Raw genomic sequence first — 24,110 nt, 5'->3', positions numbered from 1 at the left:
AATTGAGCTCCTATTGCCTTCCAGATACTGTTAGAAGCCAGCAAGATACCTAGATGACTGAGACAGAGTCCTTGCCCTCTATGAAGTGACTGTTCATTATTAAACCCTAAAGCTGGGTTCTTACAGGCTGCTGCAACAGCAACAACCCTGTGTTAGTTCTTATCATATGCCAGGCTCTGGTTACAGATCTTTAGCTCTCTCATGGGAAAGCGCCTGAGTGCTGGCTTGGCCGCCCCATGTCTGTGCGACTGTGGGCAAGTCATTTACTTTCTTTTTGAATTTCAATGTCTAAAACTGTAATCTGGGGATAATAGATATAAAACAGCTTAGAAGTATATACTTTTTAATGACTCTTTTTAGTGTCAATGGAGGATTTGTGAGCAAATGCATACAAAGCACGAGGCAAACAGGAGGTATTTAGTAAGTGGCCATGCGATTATTGATAGAGTATGGGTTTCTTCCTGTTCCTCCAGAGCAAGACTGACAGGTATCCTATTACCCTTGCATCTTCAGAGCTTAGAGCAGAGCCCTGAAAACAGCAGGTGCTCACCCACTTTATATGATCAAAGGCACTCTCCACAGGGAAAGTCAAATCATCATGGGTATTTATGAATTACAAAATCCATAAAGTTAAACCAGGAGAAATGAACAAAAATACACTAATCATAGAGGTCCTTAATGATCCCTTGGCTTATGGCAGAGCAGCTGGACAAAAAAAAAAAAAAAAAAAAAAAAAAAAAAGAAAAGATTCAGAAGCCCTGAAAAAATAATGAATACAAAGAAGATCAAATCAATACAGTATTCTATCTTCACATTGGGAAGACAGAAACACCTTCTTTCAAGAAACCATGGGACATTGACAAAAATAACCACAGATAATCCTCAATAAATCTTGAGCCAGTACGGATGACATTGAATTCAGTGAAACTACAAATTTAAGACAAAAATACAAAGTATAAATTACTTGTGTAAGAACTCTCTCAACTCTTGGGTCTAAGAAGAAATCAAAAGGGAAATTATATGATAGCAATAGATGTTCCGTTACCCAGAGCCACACAGCTAACAGTGACAGAGCTGAGGCTGCTAGAACCTTGGTCTCCTGTCATCCAGTCACGAACAGGCTTGAGATCCCGGACAAGTCTCTCTGAGCCTCGATTTCCCCTTCTGTCAAGTGGCTTCGAAGGTCCCCCGGGCTCGGTTCGGTGGTGAGTTTGAGGCGTGTGGGGGAGGGGAGGGAGCGTGCCCGAGACGCGGGAGCCGCTACTGCTTTCTGCGAAGTCGGGGAGGGTGCGGGCGTTGGGAGGCGGCAGCAGAGGGCGCTGGGTCGCCGGCCTGGGCTGCGTCTGCCATTGGTCGGGGCTGGGGCGCTGGGTTGGAGAGTTGGTGGAAAGTGACAAGTTGAGCGAGAGAGGGAACAGGAGCAGCCGCTGCCGCTGCAGCCGCCGCCGAGGGAGCCCAGGGACGGCAGCTCCCGAGCTCAGGGTGCGCTCTTCCGGGAGTCCGAGCCGGGGCCACTCACGCCAGCTGGTGCCACCGGGTCAGCCCGGGACTGACCCGCCGACCCAGGCGAGGCTGCAGCCAGAGGGCTAGGGAGGGATCGCGCTCGCGGCATCCAGAGGCGGCGGGGCGGAGGCGAGGGAGCAGGTTAGAGGGACAAAGAGCTTTGCAGACGCCCCCGGCGTCCCGCGAGCGCAAGCGGCCGGGACGAGGCTGCCAGGAGCCCGGGGAGAGCCCGTGAATGTTCTGCGCGCGGCCTGGGAGCCGCCACCGCCGCCGCGAGAGGAGGAATGCACCGGCCGCGCAGCCGCGGGACGCGCCCGCCGCTTCTGGCTCTTCTAGTCGCGCTGCTGCTGACCGCGCGCGAGGCTGCTGCCCAAGGTAAGAGGCCCCCGCTGGCCCCCGTCAACCTCGACCCCCTGGCCCGCGGCCACCCTCCCGTCGGCCAGCCGGGCGCGGGACACGCAGGAAGCGCCGCGCTGGCTCCGGGGCGCGCCCGGCCACCCGCCACGGGGCTCGCCAGCGCCGCCAGGCCAGGGTTTGCCCCGGAGTCCCGCGGCGGCCCCGGAGCGCCCAGGGACTCGTTCCTCGGCGCACTGCAGCGGTTGTCAGCGCTGACAGGATGCGTGGAGGGGTTTGGGGGTCCTGGAGTGATCGGGGCACTTCCGTGCAGTGCGTCCCCCCATGTCTCCCCGGACCCCTAGCACGCCCAGCTGGTGTTCAGGCAAGTCTATCCTGCCCCCAAGTTGCAAGCCGGCCCGGAAGGCGCGGTCCGGGAGGGAATTTGGATGTTTAGTGGTGCCCGCCAGAGCCCAGGCGGCTCGCGGACCGACGCAAACAAAAGCCCTGTCCTCCTGGGGCTCCGGCGGCCTCGCATCGCCACCGCTCCCGGCCGTCTGGCCCTCCCGAGGGTCACCATGGAGGCCAAAACGTGTGCGCCGCTGCAGCCACTGCCACTTTGTGCAAAATGTGCTGTCAGAGGCGGCCTGCTGTTCCAAAGTGCTTTGGGTGTGCACGCGCGCGCGCGCGCGCGTGTGTATGCTTGTTACAAACAAGAGGGGGAAAAGCCATCTAATGCATACTTGATTTTGGTAATCCCCAAAGACAATCGCAACGGTTAGAGAAAGACTTCACTGCAAGCCCCAGAGTCTTAGTTCGCTGCGGGAAGCTGGGGTCCTTGCTGCGTCTGAGCGGGTACACAATGAGAAGGAAGAGCCCGGCTGCGCCTGTGGAGACAACCAATTCATTCTTTGGAGGTTGGAGGGGGAAAGTTGATTAAAGTCTCCGGGGTCTCGGGCCTCACTTTTAACATGCATCCCTTGAGGGGGTGAGGAGCCCTTGGATGCTGCCCTCCCCCACTCCCAGCCCTAAACCTGAGCAGAGAACTAGGTCTCTGCTCTTTTATCATGCGTCTTTCATTTTTAAGTTAGCACTGTGTTTAGGAAAAGAAAAGGCTCTTCGCTACTTAGCAGTTGAGAGAAAGATATATTCGCTACAAGACCACGAATACAGAATTAGTTTTTACTAAAAATTAGCTGCCTTTCTTGTTAGAAAACACACTCTGGAAAGAAGTTGTTTGTGAATTTTGATTTCTTGGAGATGGTTTTTTGGGTAGCTAGAGTAGCATTTTCTGAAACTGATCCTACAATGTGGTCGTGCTAATCTGGAAGCTCCTGGGGGTAAATAGGGCTTCTAATTGTAATTAAGATGTACATCAGCAGGGAGTGTACCTTCCGATGAAAAATCCTAATGAAATGTAAACAGCTTGGTCACATAGATGTTTTGCTTGGTGATGCCAAACATCTGGCCCTGCGCCACAACACCTGGGTGAAAAGTAAAAATGGGCCATACTGCCTATGTAATGTAAACATCCTTCTCAAGTTGGATTGCCCAGCAAATTGAGGTGGAGATAAGCAGGGTGATTCTAACTAAGGTGGGACTTTGATTAATTCAGTTATTTCCTCTGTGGACTCCTTTACTTTGTACTTAACTTTTCATCAGTGGTTGCTTTTAGATCATAGCCCCTTGGGGAGGTGGGGGCCTCTTGCCTTTAAATAAATGGCCCTGCAATGATTTCCCTCACTGTAAGAAACCCTTGTTACCAGCAGCCACCCCAATTCTGTCTCCTTTGACTGTTTACAGCCTTTTAGAATTGTTTAAAAAGGGTATTTTCTATTCTATACTCTTTAGTAGTGAGCTCAAATCTGTTATTACTGTCTTATTTGTTGTTTTATAAATACCATTCCATTTCTGTGAATGTTTAATTTTTTCTCTGGGGTCAAGACTTCTGGTGGAACTGACATTTACTTTCTCCTCTTGGATTCAAGGTTCCTAAGGTAGCCCAGCCAGTGGCTCAGGAAATCAGCTTAAAGGGAGATATGTTTCATGTATTTATTTAAAAGATACAAAGCATTTCTCCCATCATTTTTCTATTTTGTTAGCCAGGAGAAGAAAACCTTTAAATTTGTTTTTTTCTGGTCTGTCCGTTGTTGGTTTCTTATCTACCTCCCTCCTATGCAAAGCTCTACTTCTTTAGGAAACTGAAGCTTACCTTATAACCGCACCCAAGCCCAGGGCTTTAGGAACCTACCTGGCCTGTCTCAGAATCCTGTAGATTCTGTGGTTTGGCTGCTTGGAGTTAGAGGGAGGTGGCCTGCTACTGCGTTTGCTATCATTTTGTAAATCTTCCACTGCCATTTAAATAGGTGTTTGTCTGTACTTTTAGAATAGGAGTCTCTTGAGGGCAATAAGACTGTCAGCGTTTCCAGTGAAAACACTGAGAATCCAAGTCCACTTAGTCCCAACTTTATTAGAGATGCCTGAAAATCTTCCCCGGCTGGCTAGGGGGAGCCACACCAAGGTGGGTTGGTCAAAGGGTGTGGTCAAACTGCCTCTGTCAGTTTTGGAAATATTTAATTTCCAATATTGATTCAGCATACCTGGTGGGCTGTTTTGCTACTCTGATGCCTGGGATTATCTGCCTGATATTTAGTTAGGGATCAGCTTTGCCCTATAGCATCCTTTCTCTTCTGTATCATGAGCATAGGCCCCCAGTTAGACTTTTGGAAAGTTTTTAAAAGTGTCACTTGCTCCGAAATTAGTATCAGGTTTGGCTGTGGTTTGACGGCGAACATCTACCCGATTTCAAATATCTTTTAAAATTGTACACAGCATTCTATGGAGAATGGAACACTTCGTAAGCTATATGTACTTTGATGTAAATGAATATGTACAGATAGATGGCATATATATATATACACACACACACACATATATATGTACACAAACACATATATAGTAGGTGGTCCTAGATTTTTGTTGAATGAGTAGAGAATAACTTTTTTGCTTGTATGCAAAATTCTGATATTTGCTTTGCTCAGTAAAAATGCAACATGGCATATTTTCAAGGATTTTTCCTTTTCTTGTCCCATCTTCTAGTATGAAAGAAGTGTAGCAGAACTTGACAGTATAGCTTAAGGGTTACAAGTACAGGCTTTGGCATTTAACAGACCTGGATTTGAATCTTTTCACTTTTGTATAATGGGTATGTCAGTTGGTTTTTCTGAGCCTTATGAGAGTGTTATGAGATTTAAGTGAAGCCATGCCTGGAGAGAAGCACCCAGCCTAGAAATGAGTGCATGAAATTAACTTGGGGTACATGAAATTAAGCATATGTGAACTCCCAGAAATAATATAGAAAATTTTATGTGCATTTTAATGGTTCTGTATTTATAGCTATAGCTATAATCTGATTTTTCCAAGAAAAGTGTCAACCCCTGAAAGATAGGAGCTGCTGACTTGGAGTGTGTTTGATGCCTGAAGTAATAGGTTTGCCTTCCTGGAGAGGTTGAAAGGGGTTGAGTGTTGGTGGCCAGTTCTAGGCCTTATCCCAGGTTAGCCTCTACCTCTCACCTCCCAGTTTCCCTTCCACCAGGCAGGCTGTTAACTGGGCCTGAGAGAAGCTGAAGAATGGTGCCAAGTCCTTGTCACCTCAACTAAGGAAATATGTCCCTGAATCCAAGCATTCTGAGATGCAGTTTGTGCAGTTTATTTAACAAACACTTACTTAATCCTTACAATGGGCCAATCACTCTTCTAAGCCTTTTGCAAGTGTTAACTCACTGAATCCTCACAACAACTCTATAAGGGAGATGGCATAATTAGCTCATTTTGCAGATGGATAAAGAGAGGTTAAGTTACTTTCTTTAGATTACACTGCTAAAAAGTGGCATTACTGGGCTTATAAGCCCTAACAGTTCATGCTATTACTTTAATGGCTGTCCTAGACATTATCTCCTTGTTTAATTCTTACAATTTACATTCTTGTAATGTATGGAACAAAGGTGGTATTTCCCAAAGTTTTCCAATAGCAGCAAAGGGAAGCTTGCTTAGCCATGATCTAGAGGTTAAGAAATTATTGGAGACAGTCAATTTCAATTTCCTTCCACTGCTGGAGTTCCCTAAGACGGTCTCGCTGAAACTCAGAGATAGACTGGAAGCACCTTGTTGGATGGCCTGGACCTCTGGTTCTGGAATAATTACATTTTTGTAATGAGCTTCAACTTTGCTGTGGTTTGAGAAGTGTGCTTGCCAGTTCTTTCCACCTATCAGTGAGATATATTTTGATGAAATGCCTTTCTATTTGCATCTTGGTAGACAACTGTGGTTGTAGGGTGAGGAGGGGGTGATTTATTAGAGTGCTCTCTAGTGGGACAGCCAGCTTGCCGGCTCAAGGTCCCAGTGAGGACCAGACCCTGGCAAATCCAGCCCCAGCTGAGAAACACTCAAGTCTTCAAGGCCTCTTTCTCAAACAGAAGGGCCTCAGCCTGGCTTCACCCATTCCCTGGGGTGTGACAGGAGAGACTGTTCTGTAGATACTCGAAGAGAAAGGAGAGTCTGAGAAGGTTCTCTGGAGTTGAAGGAGGAGGGGATGGGGGCAACTCTTCGAAAATCCTTAACTAAATGCAGCTGCTTGTTACACGGAGACTGACTTGCATGCCAGGAATATCTAAAAAGCTAACGAATACAAAATAAAAATAAACAGCAGTAAAAAGGCTCTCTCTTTGTTGCAGTAAGCTCGGTTGGGGTTTTCAGTTTGTTTAGGAATGGGATAATTGTGGCATCCACTTTATTTTGGTAAGGCAGTGAAACGTGGATTAATGTTATGTCATTGGGATGCTACCAGCACCTGAACTTTTTCCTTCATCCCCCCGTCCGCAGCTGCACCTCCCAGGACACCCAGGCATGGACACCCATAGGGCGTGAGTCCCAAACAGTTGCCCCTGAGTGAATTACACTGGAAGAGGGCAGATAATTTAATGGGATAATCTTGGCAGGGCCAGCAAATTTCACACCTCATCTCTCACTAATAGAAAGGCAGCAGAAGGCTACAACATCCTCAGATGAAAAGGTTGTATAAAAAGGCTCTGCTTAAGAGTAACTGACTGTCCATAAATAAGGTTTTGTAGAGTCTTGATCCAAAAGCTGTTATTAAATACTGATAAGACAAGCCTCATAATGTTTGGCCTCCTTACATTTCTCTTTTCCCCCTTCTTTCCATAGAACTATAGATTTTTTTACTTTTTTTGAGAGAGAAAAGGGGGCTAAAATATCAACAGTCCAAACTTTGTTTTTTTAAAGTATTTCTATACAGGATGAACCTCCTTTGATAGCTGTTTAAAGAGGTGGCATGGAGTAATGGAAATGGAATGGGATTTTAGCCTGATAGGGAATGGGGGTTTGAATTGGGGCTTTGCTGCCTGCTTGGGCAAAGTTACCTAATCTTTTGAGTCTCTGTTTTCTTTTCTGTAAAATGGGGAGAGCAATAATATGTGACTTCCTGGGGTGTTTTGTGAGAAATAAAAGAATGTTATGAACCTATAGCACCTAACACAGCGCCATGGACTTAGTGAACGTGAAGTATGTTAGCAACCATCATTTTCAAGGGCTTACAGGAGAAATCTGAAAATTTGGCTTCAGAACAATGGTCCTGCTGCAAGGTAGCAACCAAGGCTCAGAGAATAGCAAGTTTTACAAGGTTTTAGGACTCTGGAGTGCTTTGTTTTATAGGGAACATGCAGACACTCTAGATCTGAGCAGTACCCAGGCCAGTGCTGGGGACCTGGGTGGAAGGGATTCCACAGTGCAGCTTTGCAAAGCCTTAAAACAAAGGCTTTCTTCAGAACAGCACGCTCTTTGGGGAAGAGCAACCCCTCCCGGGTGCTTGGTGTAATTCCAGAATCCTGCAATGGGGAATGTTACATTTCAGGGACCTCCACTTGTAATCTGACCGTTTTTAGCTTCAATATCCAAATAATCTTGCTGAGCACAACTTGAAAGAGAAGGATAATGGCCAGAGGAAAGAATCCTGAGGTGCTCTGTTTGGCATTTAAATTTTCTAAGTAGAAGAAAGAAAGTTCATGTTTCCCAAAGACAGAAGAGTAATGAAATATGTGGGAAGGGGGAGGGGTGATAAAAAGGACTTCTAAAGACAAAGCAGAGGTTGGGTTTGTTATTTTTATTTTTTAACAGTGAAGCTTGTCACTCAGTGTATTTCAACTAACATTTATTTTATATTTATCACATATAAGATACAGTATTCATGTCCAGGAATAAAATATTATCTTTCCCCTCAAGGAGAGAGAAGGAGAAAAATTCTCACTTTTTTGAGCACCTGTTATATGCCGGTATCTTTATTTATTTTATTTTATTTTTTTTTTTTGAGACGGAGTTTCGCTCTTGTTACCCAGGCTGGAGTGCAATGGCGCGATCTCGGCTCACCGCAACCTCCGCCTCCTGGGTTCAGGCAATTCTCCTGCCTCAGCCTCCTGAGTAGCTGGGATTACAGGCACACGCCACCATGCCCAGCTGAATTTTTGTATTTTTAGTAGAGACGGGGTTTCACCATGCTGACCAGGATGGTCTCGATCTCTTGACCTCATGATCCACCCGCCTCGGCCTCCCAAAGTGCTGGGATTACAGGCGTGAGCCACCGCACCCGGCTGGGTATCTTTATTTTTTTAAGCTACTCATGCTTCTCAGCACTCTTTGGAGTTTGGACTTCTGATCCTATTTTACAGATAAGGAAATTGAGGCTCAGAAAGGTAAGTGTCTCAGCCAACCTCATACAATTATTAAATTGGGATTTGGGATTTGAATCTAGGTATTTGGACTCTCAGGTGTGTGTTCTTTTTGTGATCCTTAAAGTGTGATTGAGGAGACACCAATGAGCAGATGTGTAACTTCCACACACAACTGTCTCTCCCACAAGTAAATTATAGGAAAGGATTGTGGAAGAAATGCTGTGGGAACACGGGAAGAATACATTAATTCTCAGGGGATTAGAGGGTCAGAGGAAGAACATGAGTGTCCTTTATAGGCTTATTGTGATGAGTCAATGAAATAATTCATGGAACACACTCAGACCATGCCACACACACATAGTGAGTGCTCAGTGAGTGTTCTGCTCTAGTTCTGTAGTCAGTGAGAGGCCTGGTCAGAATCTATCTGCCTCTAAAACCCATGTGCTCTTGCTCCACTGTGCACTTTTTCAACAGACATGTGGTTGTTGGAAAAGTAAGTAACTGTAGTCACTAAATGAAAGGGAAGACACCAATACAGTTGCTCTTATATCTTCTTCACCTGCCCTAATCCTGGCTTTTAGGACATGACTCTGCTTTGGGTATGGGAGGGGATTTGCATAGGCATGGAGAGAATCAAGAGGCCTCATCATGAACTATGGCACTCCTAGAACTCGGGCCAGGATTTACCACCTGCCCTCATTCATTCATTGATCATACAGTTTCTATGTGCTTACAGTGAACCAAATATTCTGATAATCTCACTGGAGATATAAAGATGAATAAGGTTAGGTCATTGTCTTGGAGGGCTTTACAGTGGCAGATTTATGGCAGAGATTGCTAGCTAATCACCAAATATGTTTCCATCTCTTCCAGTCACATGACAAGACAACATTTCTCAGCTTTCTCATAGTTAAGTGAAGCCACAGTTAATACTAAATACTAGCCAATGAAATGAAATTGGAGGTAATTGTTGTCACTTGTAAGCTTGACCCTTAAAAAACTCCCTGAGGCAGAATCACTATGATCCTTCTTTGGTGGCTTGGCAACCTTAGAAGTCTTGTGTTGAAAGTGACACAACATGGAAAGAGCGTGAGATTCTCCCTTAATCACTGTGTGGTGGAAGCCACACTTGTTTAGGTATTGTGTGAACCAAAAACAAATGTCTATTGTTAAGGCTGAAATTTTGAGAATTGTTGTTATTGTTGTTATAGCTGCTAATGTTACCTTAAGTAACATGAGGTTGTAAATCATAGTGTGTGATGAGATCAATTTAGTGGGTTAGGACCAGCATTTTTAGATAGAATAAAATCGAAAACTAGTTTGTGTCTGACCACTTCATGCAGAGCCTGGGGCTCCATCCAGTAAATTAAAACCCTTCCCAAATACTTTATGGCACACATAGGGTTCCTCTAGCACTGCGGAGAATCTGGAAGAACTAAGGCTGGCCTTAGCCCTTGTGGAGTTTACCTTTTAGGGACAATAAAATAGGCACTTTATACAGCCAGTGAATACAGAGTTGGCAGTTATATATGCTGAATCCTGAGAAGGGAGAGGTCTTTTGGGAGGAAGTGGATATGATCTGAGCCTTGAAGGAAGGATTGAGAGGGTGTGGGATTGAAGGATGGGAGAGAAGAGGAGTTGGACATTCCACTGCTGGAAAAGGGCTGGAGTGCCACAGCAGCCTGCAGCTGCTCTAGGGTCACCATGGACTTCCTGAGACTATTCTGGGTTCTTAGACCAGGCCTTCACTGTGGAATGAAGCTGGTCTCCAGGGGATGGAAGAGTGAAGAAAAGAAAGCGTTGAATGAAGTCTGTTGTGTTTTTAGCATATGAAGAGCGGAGGAAGAGAGGGAAGGAAGCAGTTTCACTGGGAGCCTGAAGACTTATCTTTCTTCCCAAAGGGTGTCCTAGGGAGTTAAAGATGTGGTTCATTTCAGGGCTGCTTGTCAAAGGTATATGATTGTGTCATATTCTCTCTGATGGGACTGTTTTGTCTTCTAGTGCAGACTAGTTAATTCTAGTCCCTCTCTTGCCTGCTTGATGAAAATTATGATAGTAGACTAATAATTAACACACAGAGCGTACGGTGAGCCAAGTAAGTACTATTCTAAGTTCTGTAAGTGTTTTAACTTGCATAGTCTTCAGGGCAACCCTATGAGGTAAGCCAGAGTTCTAGGAGCGTTATAGTTCACTATTAGGCATCTTGATTCTCTCCAACTCCCCTCCATGAATTCCCTACCATGCCCAAAGCAGAGTCCAGTCTAAAAGCCAGGATTAGGGCAGGTAGAAGATAAAAGAGCAACTCTCTTTCTTGGTGTCTTCCCTTCCATTTGGTAACTACACAACTACTTACTCTACAATGACCACATGTCTGTTGGAAAAGTGCGCAAGAGTATATGGGCTTTAGAAGCAGATTCATCCTGCCCAGGCCTCTCACTGGCTGCAGAACATTCCTTGAACACTCACAATGCATGTGGCAAGGCCCTCAGTGTGTTCCACGATATCCCCATTTTCCAGATAAGGAAACTGAGGCACAGAGAAGATAAGTAACCTGCCCAAGACCACACAGGGAGTTAAATGGGAAAACTAGGATTTGAACCTACGTATCCTGAGGCCTGGGTTTTGTTCTTAATCATTATGCCATACTGCATTGCACTTTTTAAATGTTTCTCAAGGGCAGGGACTTTCTTATGTTCTGTGAAGGTTAACAGGGAGTTAAATGGGAAAACTAGGATTTGAACCTACATATCTTGAGGCCTGGGTTTTGTTCTTAATCATTATACTATACTGCATTTCACTTTTTTTTTTTAACTCTGTATGATGATTAAAATTCTCAGTAAGATCCCAGCCAAATAGCTGAGTCAAAATAATTATAATTAAATCCTCCATTTGTATAGGGCTTTGCAGCTTACAAAGTCATTTATGTACAGTATTACCTTTAACTTTCCAAAAAGAAATAGGATTTATTTCTCTCTCCCTTTTAAAATTAGGCGAGTGAGTTTGGCAGCTCACACAAGGTCACTCTGTAGCTGTCAGAGCCAGTCTAAAACCCAGCTCCTTCAACTTAGAGCCCATTAAACTTTCTGCTCTAAAAGACTACTTTTGTTTGGAATTTGTGCCTCTAATATACTGATATAGGATGATTTTCACTATTGTTTCACCAGCAGGTGAATTTGCCTGATTTTCACTTGTTTCATCCACAAAAATCCTTAAATAGCCGTGTTTTTAGAAATGGTTGAAAGGCATTTGTAGATGGGACCTGGTGCTGGGATTTCTGCAACCTAAAACAGGAGTTTCCTAAGTGGTTGGTGATTGTATCAGGGAGAAGAGCCAGGAAGAGAAGGGCTTTGGCATCAGATGGACTAGGCTCAGTAATGCTCTGCCAGGTCAGCAAACTATGTAACCTCTGAGACTGGCTTTCCCCACCTGTAAAATGGGAGCCATAATGGTGCCTACCTTTACAGAATGAGAAGGACCATGGGCAGTGTTTGGCATAGTGCCTGGGCCATAGTTGGTGGTTGGTGTGTGATCGAAGCTACACCTCCGAATGGAATGGAGAGCAGCAATCCTTCATTTAATATTTTTCACAGGATGGGATGGGGCAAAATTGCTAGTTCTCAGCACCTTGTTAGGCATGATTTTATAATACAGCCATCTCTGAGGCGGACTTTCTTAGCACCTGGAAGTCTTAGGTTATAATTATATTAATGCTTCTCAAGGGCAGGGACTTTCTTATGCTCTGTGAAGGTTAAACATCATAAGGTAAAAATAGAACATGCTGCCTGAAATCCTAGATATCCTTGAAAGGCTCTTATCTGTTCTTCATGGGATATTGACACCATTTCCGGATGGGTTTAGACAATGTACATGGAAGTAACTTATTCTATTTTTTCTCCATAAGACAGATTATACCCTTGCCTCTAGGATTTCACTCCAACTGGGGTATTTCATAGTTTTTTCATAATTTTCACACCCCCTGGAGGGTATTGGCTGCTTTTCTTTTTCCTGTCTGGACTTTCAGTGTGGTGATGGAATGTATTAGCTCTTCATATGCCTGCCTTAAAGAAGTAATGCTTAACCTAGTCCTGACTGTTTTATCTCCTCCCTGCAGAGAACTGTTGTGTGATGTATAAGGATTTTCAGTCCCAAGATACTGCCTGTTGGAGATTAACAAGCAGCAACAACTTTCAACGATGTTCTTAATCTACCAGTAATTTTCTTTTTCTTTGTGTGACTCATAGTGCTTTGCCCACTCACATCCGGCTGACTCCTCTTTCTCCTTTTTCACGTGGACTGTGTCCCTAAGTCAAAGCATTGAAAGCTTTGCCTGTGACCAGATAGTCTTTGGTGGGTTGGAGTCTGCTGTCAGGGCCTCTCAGGGGACACTTGTTAACTAATGTCCCTTTTCCCCACTGAGGAAGGGAGGAGCTGAACTGAGCATGTCCAGTTTGTGCTATCCAGCTCATCCATAAGTTGCTGCCTAGGAGTGTGCTCCAAGCCCCTGCAAGAAGGTGTTAGTGAAGGTACAGAGAGAGTCCAGGACTTAACACTGATTAGTTTCCCTCCCAAGAAAGCAACCACCAGGCACAGGGAATAAAGCATTTCCCCCCTTATGCTGGCTACAACTTTTTTTTTTTTTAAGGAGCAGTTGTCAGATTTGTTGGTCGTATTGGGGTTAAAACTATATAGATAAGATGCTCAAAACCTTTTACAAATAATCCTCCCACATCTTTGCCTGAGGGCTCACATTTAGAAAGTTTCTTAGCCATTCTAGGATGTGGGTGAAAGTGGCTTCCCCCAGACTCACCAAATGCGCAGAGCAATTGATCTGAGTGCTGGTGGATGGGACGGCAGGAAAGGAGGGGTCCAAGAGGAAAAGCTCCACCTGCCCGAGGGAGATGACCTGTGTAAACTACCAAGAAGTCCCCATTGCTTCTGTCTGGTTAAATATTGATTTAACAACTGAAAGGGGTGCAGGAGAACTATATGGTAATATCCTCTCCTGTAAGAAGTTTACTCTTTTCCTTAGGGGGAGGCAAGAGTGATACACCCCAAATGGTGTGGGAATAATGAATTGATCCAAATGTCAGTGTCCTGCCCTTGGTTTAGGGCCCTTTGCCTATCTTGCAGCCTCTAGGAATTTCTACCCTTGCACTGGCCCACCTCCCTGGCATATACAGCTCAGGCCCTTTCCTCTTTTCATTTCTTCTTGCTGAATTCTTACTTGTTTTCAGCCTCTGTTGACACCCAGGAAGGCACCCTGGCCTGCTTCAGCCTCTGTCAGTCCTTCTTTTGTGGCCTCACCTTCCACCAGTATTCTCACATAGGCCATCTAAATCACACCTGCTTATTCTGATTTGGCCCAACACCTTTGCAATAATTTTCACTGTCAAGTATTAAGCATTGACTGCGGACTGAGCACCTGTCAAGGCATTTTGCATTTTATAGTGGAATCATATTTTCTCCCTGCAGAACTATTGCTTTGAGTTCTTTCTTCCCCTCTTCCCCCCGCCCCCCCGCCTTTTTTTTAGAGATAGAGTCATGCTGTGTCACCCAGGCTGGAGTACAGTGGTGTGATCTCAGCTCACTGCAACCTCCGCCTCCAGGGTTCAAGTGATTTCCAGCCTCAGCCTCCTGAGTAGCTGGAATTACAGGTGACTGCCACCATGCCTGGCTAATTTTTATATGTTTAAAAAATGGTTTTGCCATGTGGGCCAGGTTGGTCTCAAAATCATAGCCTCAAGCGATCCACCCACCTTTGCCTCCCAAAGTGCTGGGATTACAGGCATGAGCCACCATGCCCAGCCTATTGCCCTGATTTCAATTCCTCACCCCTCACTCCTCCTTCTGGAAAATGCCCCTTCATCACTTCCGAAAAGGAACTGCTCTAGCCCACACTAATCATAGTCTTTCCTTGGGATTTAGGGGCATCCCTTCTGGGACGGGGAAGCTGAGAGATGCCCTTTGTTGTGTCTGAGCCCAGGAAAGAAGCTGGTGTGTAGGAGAGAATGACTTCATATCCAGAGGCATTGCTGAGAGGCAGAAGAGGTCTGACAGCCTTCCGATCTCTTTTCCACCTCCCTCGAGTTTCCTTATCTGAGCCAGTAGACATGGCTTTCATGAGGTTATTGTGTCCCTACAATGCACACAACCTTACCTCACTAATCCTCATAACAAAATGAAGTGGGTGTTATCTTTTTTTTTTAACCTGAGAGGAAACAGTTTTATTGCTTTTTCTGAGAGGAAAATTTATATCCATTAAAAGCAAATTCAGAAATGTATAATGAAAACAAATTTCATCCATTATCCTACCATTCAGAGATAACTTTTGATTGTGTTGTTTATACATGTGGATTTATAAAAGGAGGTTATGCTTTTATTGCCAAAAGAAAACTGAGGTTCAGAGATGTTAAGTAACTCCTCCAGGGTTGAAACCAGCCCAAATCACTAAAACATGTTGACTGTTGAATTCAATATAATTAAGTGCCACAAGTAAGTTACAGGCAGTAGGTTTTGTGAATCAAGAAGGAGAGAGGCTGGCATTGATAGGAATTACTGGGAGGGTTTTCTGAAGGAGGTGGGGCTTGACAGAGCGATCTTTTATATATCTATATCTATATATATATGTATATATATATATAATAAAATATATAGATATATAAAGGCTTGTTTTATTTTAATGGCTGATCTATGTAATCACGGAGGCCAGTATGTACAGGCAAAGGGGGAACTTTTATTTCTTGGTCTCTTTCTCTTTGGACAAAGTCTTGATGATCTCCTTCTTGGCCTGGAGACCCTCTTTACAGCAGTTGCAGTGCTTCCCAGGTCTTAGACCTGTGGGCCTCAGCCTGGTTAGCCAGGAGCTTCTTGTAGGCCTTGTCTGCCTTCAGCCTGTGGATGTGTTCCATGAGAATTTCCTTGTTTTTTTTTGATACAGAGTTTTACTTTTATTGCTCAGGCTGGAGAGCAATGACATCATCCCGGCTCACTGCAACCTCCATCTCCCAGGTTCAAGTGATTGTCCTGCCTCAGCCTCCCAAGTAGCTGGGATTACAGGCATGTGACACCACACCCAGCTAATTTTGTATTTTTTTTTTAGTAGAGACGAGGTTTTTCCATGTTGGTCAGGCTGGTCTCGAGCTCCCAACCTCAGGTGATCTGCCCTCCTCGTCCTCCCAAAGTGCTGAGATTACAGGCGTGAGCCATCACGCCTGCCCGAGAATCCGCTTGTTTTTGAACTCATTCCCCTTCACCTTCAGGTACAGGCTGTGATGCATTGGTGATCAATCTTCTTAGATTTACAGTATCTTCTGAGCAGCCTGCGCAGAATCCTTAGGCTCCTCACCCACGTGACCCTCTCTGGCATTCAGGCATTGGCTGAACCCTTTTGCTTACCTATGACCTGTGCCTGCCCTTCCGGCGGGCCAAGGTGTTTTTCTGGCATCGAGCCTGGGAGTGGACCGTCACAGGCTTTGCTCAGACCATCTTTGAGTTGGGATTGGCGATTTCATTGGTCTCATTGGGGTCCAACCAGACCTTCTTCTTGCCACAGAGGAGGACACTGGAGGCGAGCCTCTTCTGAAACCTGAGCATACTCATGACTGCGGCCCCAGCAGTGAAAGGCGAGTGATCTAATATTGACTTGATTCCTTCCATTAAGTGACCTCTGAACGGGTAAAGCCAGTGAGTGGGGACACCTGAGCACTGCCTGCTGTTGGGGCTGGGCACTGCTGAAGACAATAATTAATTTTGAGCTTTTCTGAAATGCAAAAATTAAACTGAAAATAAGTCAGTGTGAACATGGCAAAGAGGGACAGAGGGAATATCTAGAAGGAAGTTGGCAGGTAACAGGGTGCCAGGAAATTAAGACCTAAAGAAATAGAGTGGAGGAGTGGGAGGGTAGGGCCACAACAGTGGATTGTGGTTTTGCATTTGAATCAGGAGTAGGAGAAAAAAACACCCATCCTTCCTGTTTTTTTGGGGGTCTGTAAACAGGCACTGTCACTCTTTTTGGGTTACTTGTTTTTATGTTGGTCTCTCCCTCTGCACTGTGAGATCTGGGAGAGGAGGAATGTCGTTTAATTCTCATGCACGTCTTTGGTGTTCAGCACAATGAGCCTGGCAGAAATAAAGGGACACTCATTAAATATTTTTTCAAAGCAAAGCTCCACTGACAGAACTTTCAGGCTGGCCCTCCCAGCCTGTCTACAGCCGTCTCTCTGGTCTCATAGGGCACCTGTGCGCATGGTGGCTTTTCATGAGCTGTTTCTTCTCACATGAGCACCTTTCTCCTACCCATCTGCTACCGTCTTTCTGCTCTGGCTCAGGTGTCACATCCCTGACTCAACGTGAGCTTGGATTTCCACTCACATGCCCTCCTAGCATGCTGTATTCTTAAATAGCCTTCATTATAATTTTTCATGGAGTATTTATTTGTGTAATGACTATGTTTTGGGGATCTTCTCTGTCACTGGGTTGGATGCTCCTTAGGGAAGGGTTTGGTTCTGGATCTCTTGAGCCTGGGCCAGTTGAATGGATTCTACTTTTACTTTCACTAAGCTTTGTTCTTCCTTCCTAGAGGCTGAGATAACTCCAGCTTACCTCGCTGTGACTATCTAAGAATTTAAAAATGCATCTTTGAACAATTGAAAATCTCTAGGCTATCTCTTCCAACGGTTGAGGAATCCAGCCCTGTAAAAAGTCAGTCAGACTAAATGGCACCTGCTGTGAGTTCTGTTTGCAGGGGAGCAGTGGCCAGCTCCAGAGCTGGGGTGTTTTCCCAACGTGGAAAGTCTGTGATAACTGGGTTTCGCTGCTGTAAATTAGGGTTACCCTGCTCTTAATTGGCAGCAAATTCAGATTCTCCCTTGCAGTCCTCCTCTTTCTCCTTTTGCGTGTGGACTGTGTTGGAGAGAAGGTGTGGAAAATCCTGGCACTGTGCTGCAGGGACACTGCACCTGCAGGCTAGGAATAGAGGTGGTGAGTGCTGGCTGCTGGCCCTCAATGCCTTTCTTCGCCCTCCTTCCTGCTCTGCCCTTTCCTTTTCTCAGGAGTTCTGAAAGAGGTCTCATTACTGGGGAAATATCCCCTGGGGAGCTCTTCTTCTCTCTTCTTTCTCTCAATGAGTAGAGGGGAAAGTGTGCTCAGTTTTGAACCTGCAAGCCATCTGGATGCAAACATGACCAGAAAAGCCCCTGTGTCTTTGGATTTCCTAGAGCAACGCTGCCTTAGCCCCCCAGTGCCATCTGCTTTAGGCTAGGACATCTTTCCTTCATGCAGGAGAAAGGGGAGCTTAATAAAACTTTGCTCAGGTTTCTTGGGGGCTGAGGCAGTGGTGGGGAGAACAGAAGCCTGAGCTGTTTGATTTCTTGCCCGTCTGCTGTGAGTCAGGAGTAGTCCTTGGTCAGCAGGCACATGGAGGCCCGCTGTGTGCCAGGCACTGGGCGGGTGTTGGGGTGACAGGATTTTCTGCTAGGAGCTGAAAGGCTGTCCTGGTGGGCAGCATGAAAATGATGATGGTGACACAGTGAGAGAGTTTGGGCACAGGTCATGGGAGGTGTGGGGAGGGAGCAGCTGAGCAGGCTCCTGTTAGAGCACTGAAGGCAGAATCAGGAAACGTGACTCAGGGGAGGCTTCACTGGAAAACATGTGTCTGGGAGGCATTAAAACAAGAGCCCATTATGCATTTTAAAATGATATTAATAATAATGTATGGGTTTATTTGGAGAAATGAATTCACAAAATTCTGCTGCCTGTAATGTTGATTCTTGACTGAGTGATAAAACCCACTTCCCAGGCCTCTTTCTGTAAGCCAGTCCCTGCCATCCCCTTGAACCTCAGCTGCCCCACTAGGGCCAAAGCAACTCAGAAGGAGGCTGAGACCCCCATGCCTCATTGTCTAATCGATGGGCATGGGGAGTGGGCATGAGGGTGGGGTTCAGGACCTAACCGTAGCATCTGTCTTTCCAGAATGTTCCTCTGACCTTTCTGGGGACCAGAGGTCTTAGTTTCTTTATCTCTGCAGTAGGAATTATAACCCATTCCCTGAAGATTATGGAAGGTTATAGGAAATGAAAGATATAAAGTCACCTTGTAAACCTAAAGTCCTCTCTGAGATCGAGGGTTTAGACAGCAAGCACAATTTTGTCTTCATTTCTTGATGGATCCGTGAAGCCTCCTTTATTCACTCAATGGATATTTACATGGTAGGCATTGTTCTTGATGCTGAGGGTGAAGCTGTGAACAAAACAAAGACCCTAGTCATGGAGGAGTCAGGAAATACAGAAATATACATGACAGCAGGTAATGGGAAAGACTAAGAGAAATGAAGCAGGGTAAAGAGCTTGTGATGGGGGGGGGTGGGTGTTGTCGCATGGGACAGTCTGAGAGGCTTCTAGGTTTAAGGGATTTGAGCAGAGACCTGTGTGAAGGGAAAGGGTGATCCCTGAGACTGTCTGAGGGAGGAGCAGTGAGTCTGGCTCAGAGGTGGGCAGTGAATGCAAATGGCTTGAAGTGGGAGTGTTATCGGTTTATAGCACAATCAGCAATTGCTTCTTCTGCCACTGGTAATATTTATAGAGTCTATACTGTGTGCCAGGCAGTATTCAGGCACCACGACAACCCTATTCGGTAGGTCCTATTTTATCCTCCCCCCATGTCACAGGTGCGGTGTTCTTAGAACAAACCGAGCATCCAGATAATGGGAAGAGGGAGCAGTTCTCACTTACGTGGGGAGTGTATAATCACAGCCTTCCACAGAAGGAAGAGTGTATGGTTTGGAGAGAAAAGAATCTCAGTTTGGGCCTGGCCTGCAACTCATCTGCTGCTAGGGCAAGATGTTTCACTTCTCTGGGCTTCTGTTTCCTAATTTATAAAATGGGCTACTGAAATCTCAGAGGATTATTGTGTATATTAAGTGAGATGCAGATGAAAGAATGTGGCAAACTGCAGGGCACCATGAGAATATCACTTTATTCTTATTATTACACCAATTCTCATTCCTTGCCTCTTGCAAAGAGAGAGAATGAGAGAAAACTGGAAACTTGCAACTTACATAACTTTTTTGTTCTTTCCCTGAAAACTTATTTTCTACTAATGTCTCTGAGAGTGAATTAACCAGAGTATCCAGTTGAATTGGCAAGTATTTTGCTGAAAGATCAAGGGACTGTGAGATAAAGTTGGCGCCGAGGATGCTCACATTTCTAAAGGAATCACTTGAAGTGCTAGAACTCCCAGTCTACCCTTCTGTAATACCAGACAACCTGTAATCCCCAGACCCAGAGTCTTAGGACAGCTTTCTCTGATTTCACATCATGTCAATGGTAGGTGTACAATAAATTTATGAAAAAAGTAAGTGGTCTCAAATGGTGCCACCCTTTAAAATTATTCTATGCATTTGTCCCAGAGTCTTGTGGGATGAATGGCTAAATACTACTGGATTCGGTGAGATGGGTATTATTATTTGGGGTTATGGAATAAAAACACTCAGGTGAAGGAAGTTATCCCAAGCTTCATAATTGGTGGTGAGCCTGGATACTCATTCTCAAATCTAGTGAGGCACTGTTTGGCATCAGGATGGCGATGGTAAGCTCTTTTGTCAACCAAATGATCGATTGGCAGTAGAGTAATGATACTTAACAATAATCTATTGTGTGTTTCAAAAGAGCTAGAAGAGAATTAGAATGTTCCTAGCGTAACATTATGGCTATTTCAGTTGCCCTGATTTGATCTTTACACATTCTGTGAATGTACCAAAATATCACATGTGCCCAGAAAATATCTACATCTAATATGTGTCAATATAAAAAGTTAACCAAATGATCGATGGACACCTACCATGTGCCAAGGATAATGCTGGGTGCTGAGAATATGATGGTGAATGAGACAGGGATCTGGTGCTTGCTTTAGGGGATGCCTTTAGGAAAAGCTCAGGGTATGTTTTTTCTTTGGAATGCTTTGCCAATGCCCTTCCCAGGACCTCCAGAAAGAAGCAGTGGTTGCTTCAGTGGTCACTTGCTGATGACTGGCAGGCATGCACCCTTGTAGCTGGCACATCTGGTGCCTGTGATCAGAGCCGAGCCATCCAGTCTGAGCTTTGTTTTCCCCAGCGCAGCAGTGGCTTCCTGCAGTAAGCTCCATCTTGGCTCTGCTGCCTTCCCCGCTGGGGTTGGGATAACAGCCTCCTGGGGACTGTGGCTAATTTCAGGAGAAGCAGAGCCCCCAGGGAAAGACTCCTGTCTCTGTTGTGTGCACCTAGGATTAGGTAGAACTGCTGCTAATGCAGTTAGGTAAAGACAACGGCCCTGGTTGCTGGGGAACCAAGAAGCACAGGGTGAGCCTCCCATCTGCTGTCAGGAAAGGATGTCCCTTCACTGAGGAAATGAAAACACTGCTGTCTAGGGCCAAAGGGGCCTCTGACAAAGCTAATGTGACCAAAGTCAAAATACTGGCTTTGAGAGTTAGCCAAACCTATTTGACTCCCTGTGATCTTGGACAAACCTCAAAGCCTCAGTTTGCCCATCTGTAAAAATTGGGGTACTAATCATATCTACCTCATTGCTTTCTGGTGAGAGTAAAATTAGATAATGCTGACAGACACTGGCCAGTCCTGAGTGTGAATGGTGAGCCGTCCATCAACAAGAGCTCAGATGACCATGTTCCAGATGAGGAACCCGAGGTCCACCTTGGCCTTGATCGGAAGTAACCAGCCTGAATTCCTCAGTGCTGGAGTCTGGCACTGAAACTGGCTTCCCTGGCCTCCAGCACTAGGCCATGAAGGAACAGCTTCTTTCTGTCACTGGTAGTGGCCTGCTGTGCCCTGCTGCCTGGGTCTGGAGAGAAAGAATGAGGAGGTACTCAGGACCAGTCATCAGAGGCCAGAAGGTGGCTCTCCAGCGAGGCCACTAGCAGGTCCACAGTGATGGAATCACCTGAAGGTCTTCTTCAGTTTCCTCATCTGTGAAACGAGGTGGCTTCACACCCCTTCCAGCCCTAAAATTGTTTTAGGAAGCCCATTGGAGGAAGTGGGAAGCAAGAAGGGAGCAGTGGAGGGAACGTATCAATGTGATATGAGAATAATAGCTCCCATTTTGTAAGTCCTGACTGCATGCCCGGGACAGTGCTGGGATATACAGGGTCCAGCACACTATCCACTTTCTAGTGGCTCCCAGACTCATGAAACTGGTGGTAGTGGTGGGGTGCAGTCAAATGGGGTGGGTGAAGAGACAAATCACTGGGGGAGTTAGAATTTGTTTTGGTATGTGCCTGAAGAGAGATCTGCACAGTAACTTGTGGACCCCAGAAGAGGTTGCCTCTGTGTGCAGAGCCTCGAATGCCATGCAGTGAAGGGAAGTTGGAACTCTGCAGGCGGGGAAGGGGACTCTGTGGTTGGGAGGGCAGGTTCAGGAAGGTTCTGGTGGGAGGATTGGCAGCCACACTAGTGCTCCAGGGGGCTGATGAATTACATTCTTCGAGTTAGAAATCATCAGAAGCCCCGCTGAGAGGGCTCTTGTGGCTTTGGAGCTATGCTGAGGTTCCCTCTTGCAAGGGGAAAAATGGGCTTGCCTTTAAGTGTTATCCTTCTGTCTTCTCGGTTTCCTAGTGCGGCAAGATTCAAATCCAAAGTATTTGTATCAAATTTGTTAATTTCAACCAGTGGTAGAATAGAATAAGAAGTCTAAAAGCCATTTTTTTCTTCTCTTTGAGGGTATGTTTTCTGACCTTTTAAGGAAAATCCTGTCAAAACCTTGAAAACTTGTGACTCTAGGTGGTGAATTTGACACTGGGTCAGAGGCATATTGTGGACCTGCCGTGTACTTGGACCTGAGCTGAGTAAGCTCATGAAGTAAGCTCTCTTGAACTCTTAAGATCGTGAAAACACAGTTCCAAGCCACAGAAGCCCTTTGGAGTGATTCTGAATGGTGGGAGGGCAGAGAGGCTTTGAATGCTGTTTGAACACTTAGACTGCTAAGTGCAACTCTTCAAACACTTCACATGCCTTAAATGGTCTAGTGCAAAGGATATTCAGGAACATAAAATATCCTGCCGATACTGGAATAAAGAACCCTTATCTTCTGCCTCAATGTCGATTTAGAATAATAGCTTGTTTTGAACTTTCTCCCCATAAATTAAATTTTAATTTAGAAAATGCCATTAGGGGAAACTTAGTATGTAAGTAGAGAAAGTTTTGGAGATAGGGGTGGCTGTTGAGAAGGAAGTCTTTAAAGAGATGAAAAAGGTGAAAGCATTACTCTAATTGGAACATTTCATTGCAATCCCCATCAGATGAATCCATTAACAAATAGTTTTTGAGTATCTTTTGTTTGTAACTCTGTGCTGGAAACGGGGAGAGAGACAGTTTAGCTCTTGTCCTCTATGTATGTGTATATTTATATGTGTGTAGTATTGTCTTTCATGGGAAAGGACAATGGGACTTTTTTTTTTCAGAAACATTCTTCCCTCCTACAAAGGATGACATCAGGGCATAAAAGAAAGAGCTCTGGACTGAAAGTCAATAAACTTGTGTTCCTCTCCTAGCCCTACCTCTAACGAGCTGTGTGGCCCTAGGCGAAACACTTGCCTTCTCTGATCCTCAAGTTCTCATATGCAAAGCAATAAGGTTGGACCAAGCCCTGTGTACTGGCAGTGTCAGCATCACCTGGGAGCTTGTTAGAAATGCAGGGTCTTAGGCTCCTCTCCAGAGCTACTGATCAGAAGCTGCCTTTAAACACCATCCCAGGTGATTTGTATGCAAATTAAAGAACCATGGATTTAGAGAACCATTCCTGCTCTAATAATGTATTATTTTGTGTTTTTTTCCAAATGCATGTTAAAATAGGGTTATGAAGAATTTATTCGAGACCGCATCAAACATTCTCCATAAAGTGGGTGTATCATCTCTTACCCTTCAAAAGTTTGTACTTTGTGAGAAAAAAGGTTTAAAGGCAGAAATAGGCACGAGCAGTCATACTTTCAGTTCCGGTGCTAGATATACATGTTTCTTCCTTTTGCCCACTTTGTGTTTTGGGCCTTGACAGTGTGGTAAGGGAATCGGTGGAGGAGGAGTTGAGGAGTCGAGGTGACTGAATGTAGAGACGGCAATGCACTGAGCCCTGAGCTGGCAGGTGGTCCAGAGAGCAGCAGGCCGCAGCCTAGCTCCTCAGAAGCATTACAAGGGTTTGAGAATCCAGCATCATCATGATGAGAAAAATGTTCCACATTTTTCAAGCGTATGTGAAAGTGCTTTGATGAATTGAATGAAAATTCATAGTGATTTTTTTGATGTTCTACATTTTTCTAATTAATTGATACTAAATGTTAAACCAGTTAGATGGGAAGAGGTCTGTAGTTCATTTTTGCATTAAATGGGGTCTGTCTTACTTGAAACTGGTGGGAACCATTGGAAGAGGGCATAATTGTAACGATGATGATAATAACTAACACATGCTGAGAACTTTCTAGGTGCCAGGCACTGTGCCTTGCAGGGCAGGACTTTGGGCATCTGTTAATTAATTTATGGATAAGGAAACTGAG

At 45.2% G+C, this 24,110-nt stretch overlaps 1 protein-coding gene and 1 pseudogene across 1 annotated transcript in view; one reads left to right on the top strand and one right to left on the bottom strand.

The window, feature by feature from the left end:
- Positions 1 to 1,366: 1,366 nt before the first annotated feature.
- ROR1 (receptor tyrosine kinase like orphan receptor 1) overlaps positions 1,367 to 24,110 on the top strand; it is a 403,384-nt gene continuing 380,640 nt past the window's right edge. Inside the window, exon 1 of the mRNA XM_032296748.1 lies at positions 1,367 to 1,878. Within this exon, the coding sequence (XP_032152639.1) occupies positions 1,788 to 1,878 (91 nt within the window). The 5' untranslated portion in view covers positions 1,367 to 1,787. The remainder of the gene's footprint in view (positions 1,879 to 24,110) is intronic.
- Positions 15,238 to 16,510, bottom strand: LOC116563909 (annotated as a pseudogene).

The sequence above is a fragment of the Sapajus apella genome, unplaced genomic scaffold (assembly GCF_009761245.1).
Source record: "Sapajus apella isolate SASKATOON/1434 unplaced genomic scaffold, GSC_monkey_1.0 scaffold36, whole genome shotgun sequence".
In the NCBI taxonomy this organism is placed as follows: Eukaryota; Metazoa; Chordata; class Mammalia; order Primates; family Cebidae; genus Sapajus; species Sapajus apella.
This window is presented reverse-complemented; position numbering and strand designations above follow the sequence as displayed.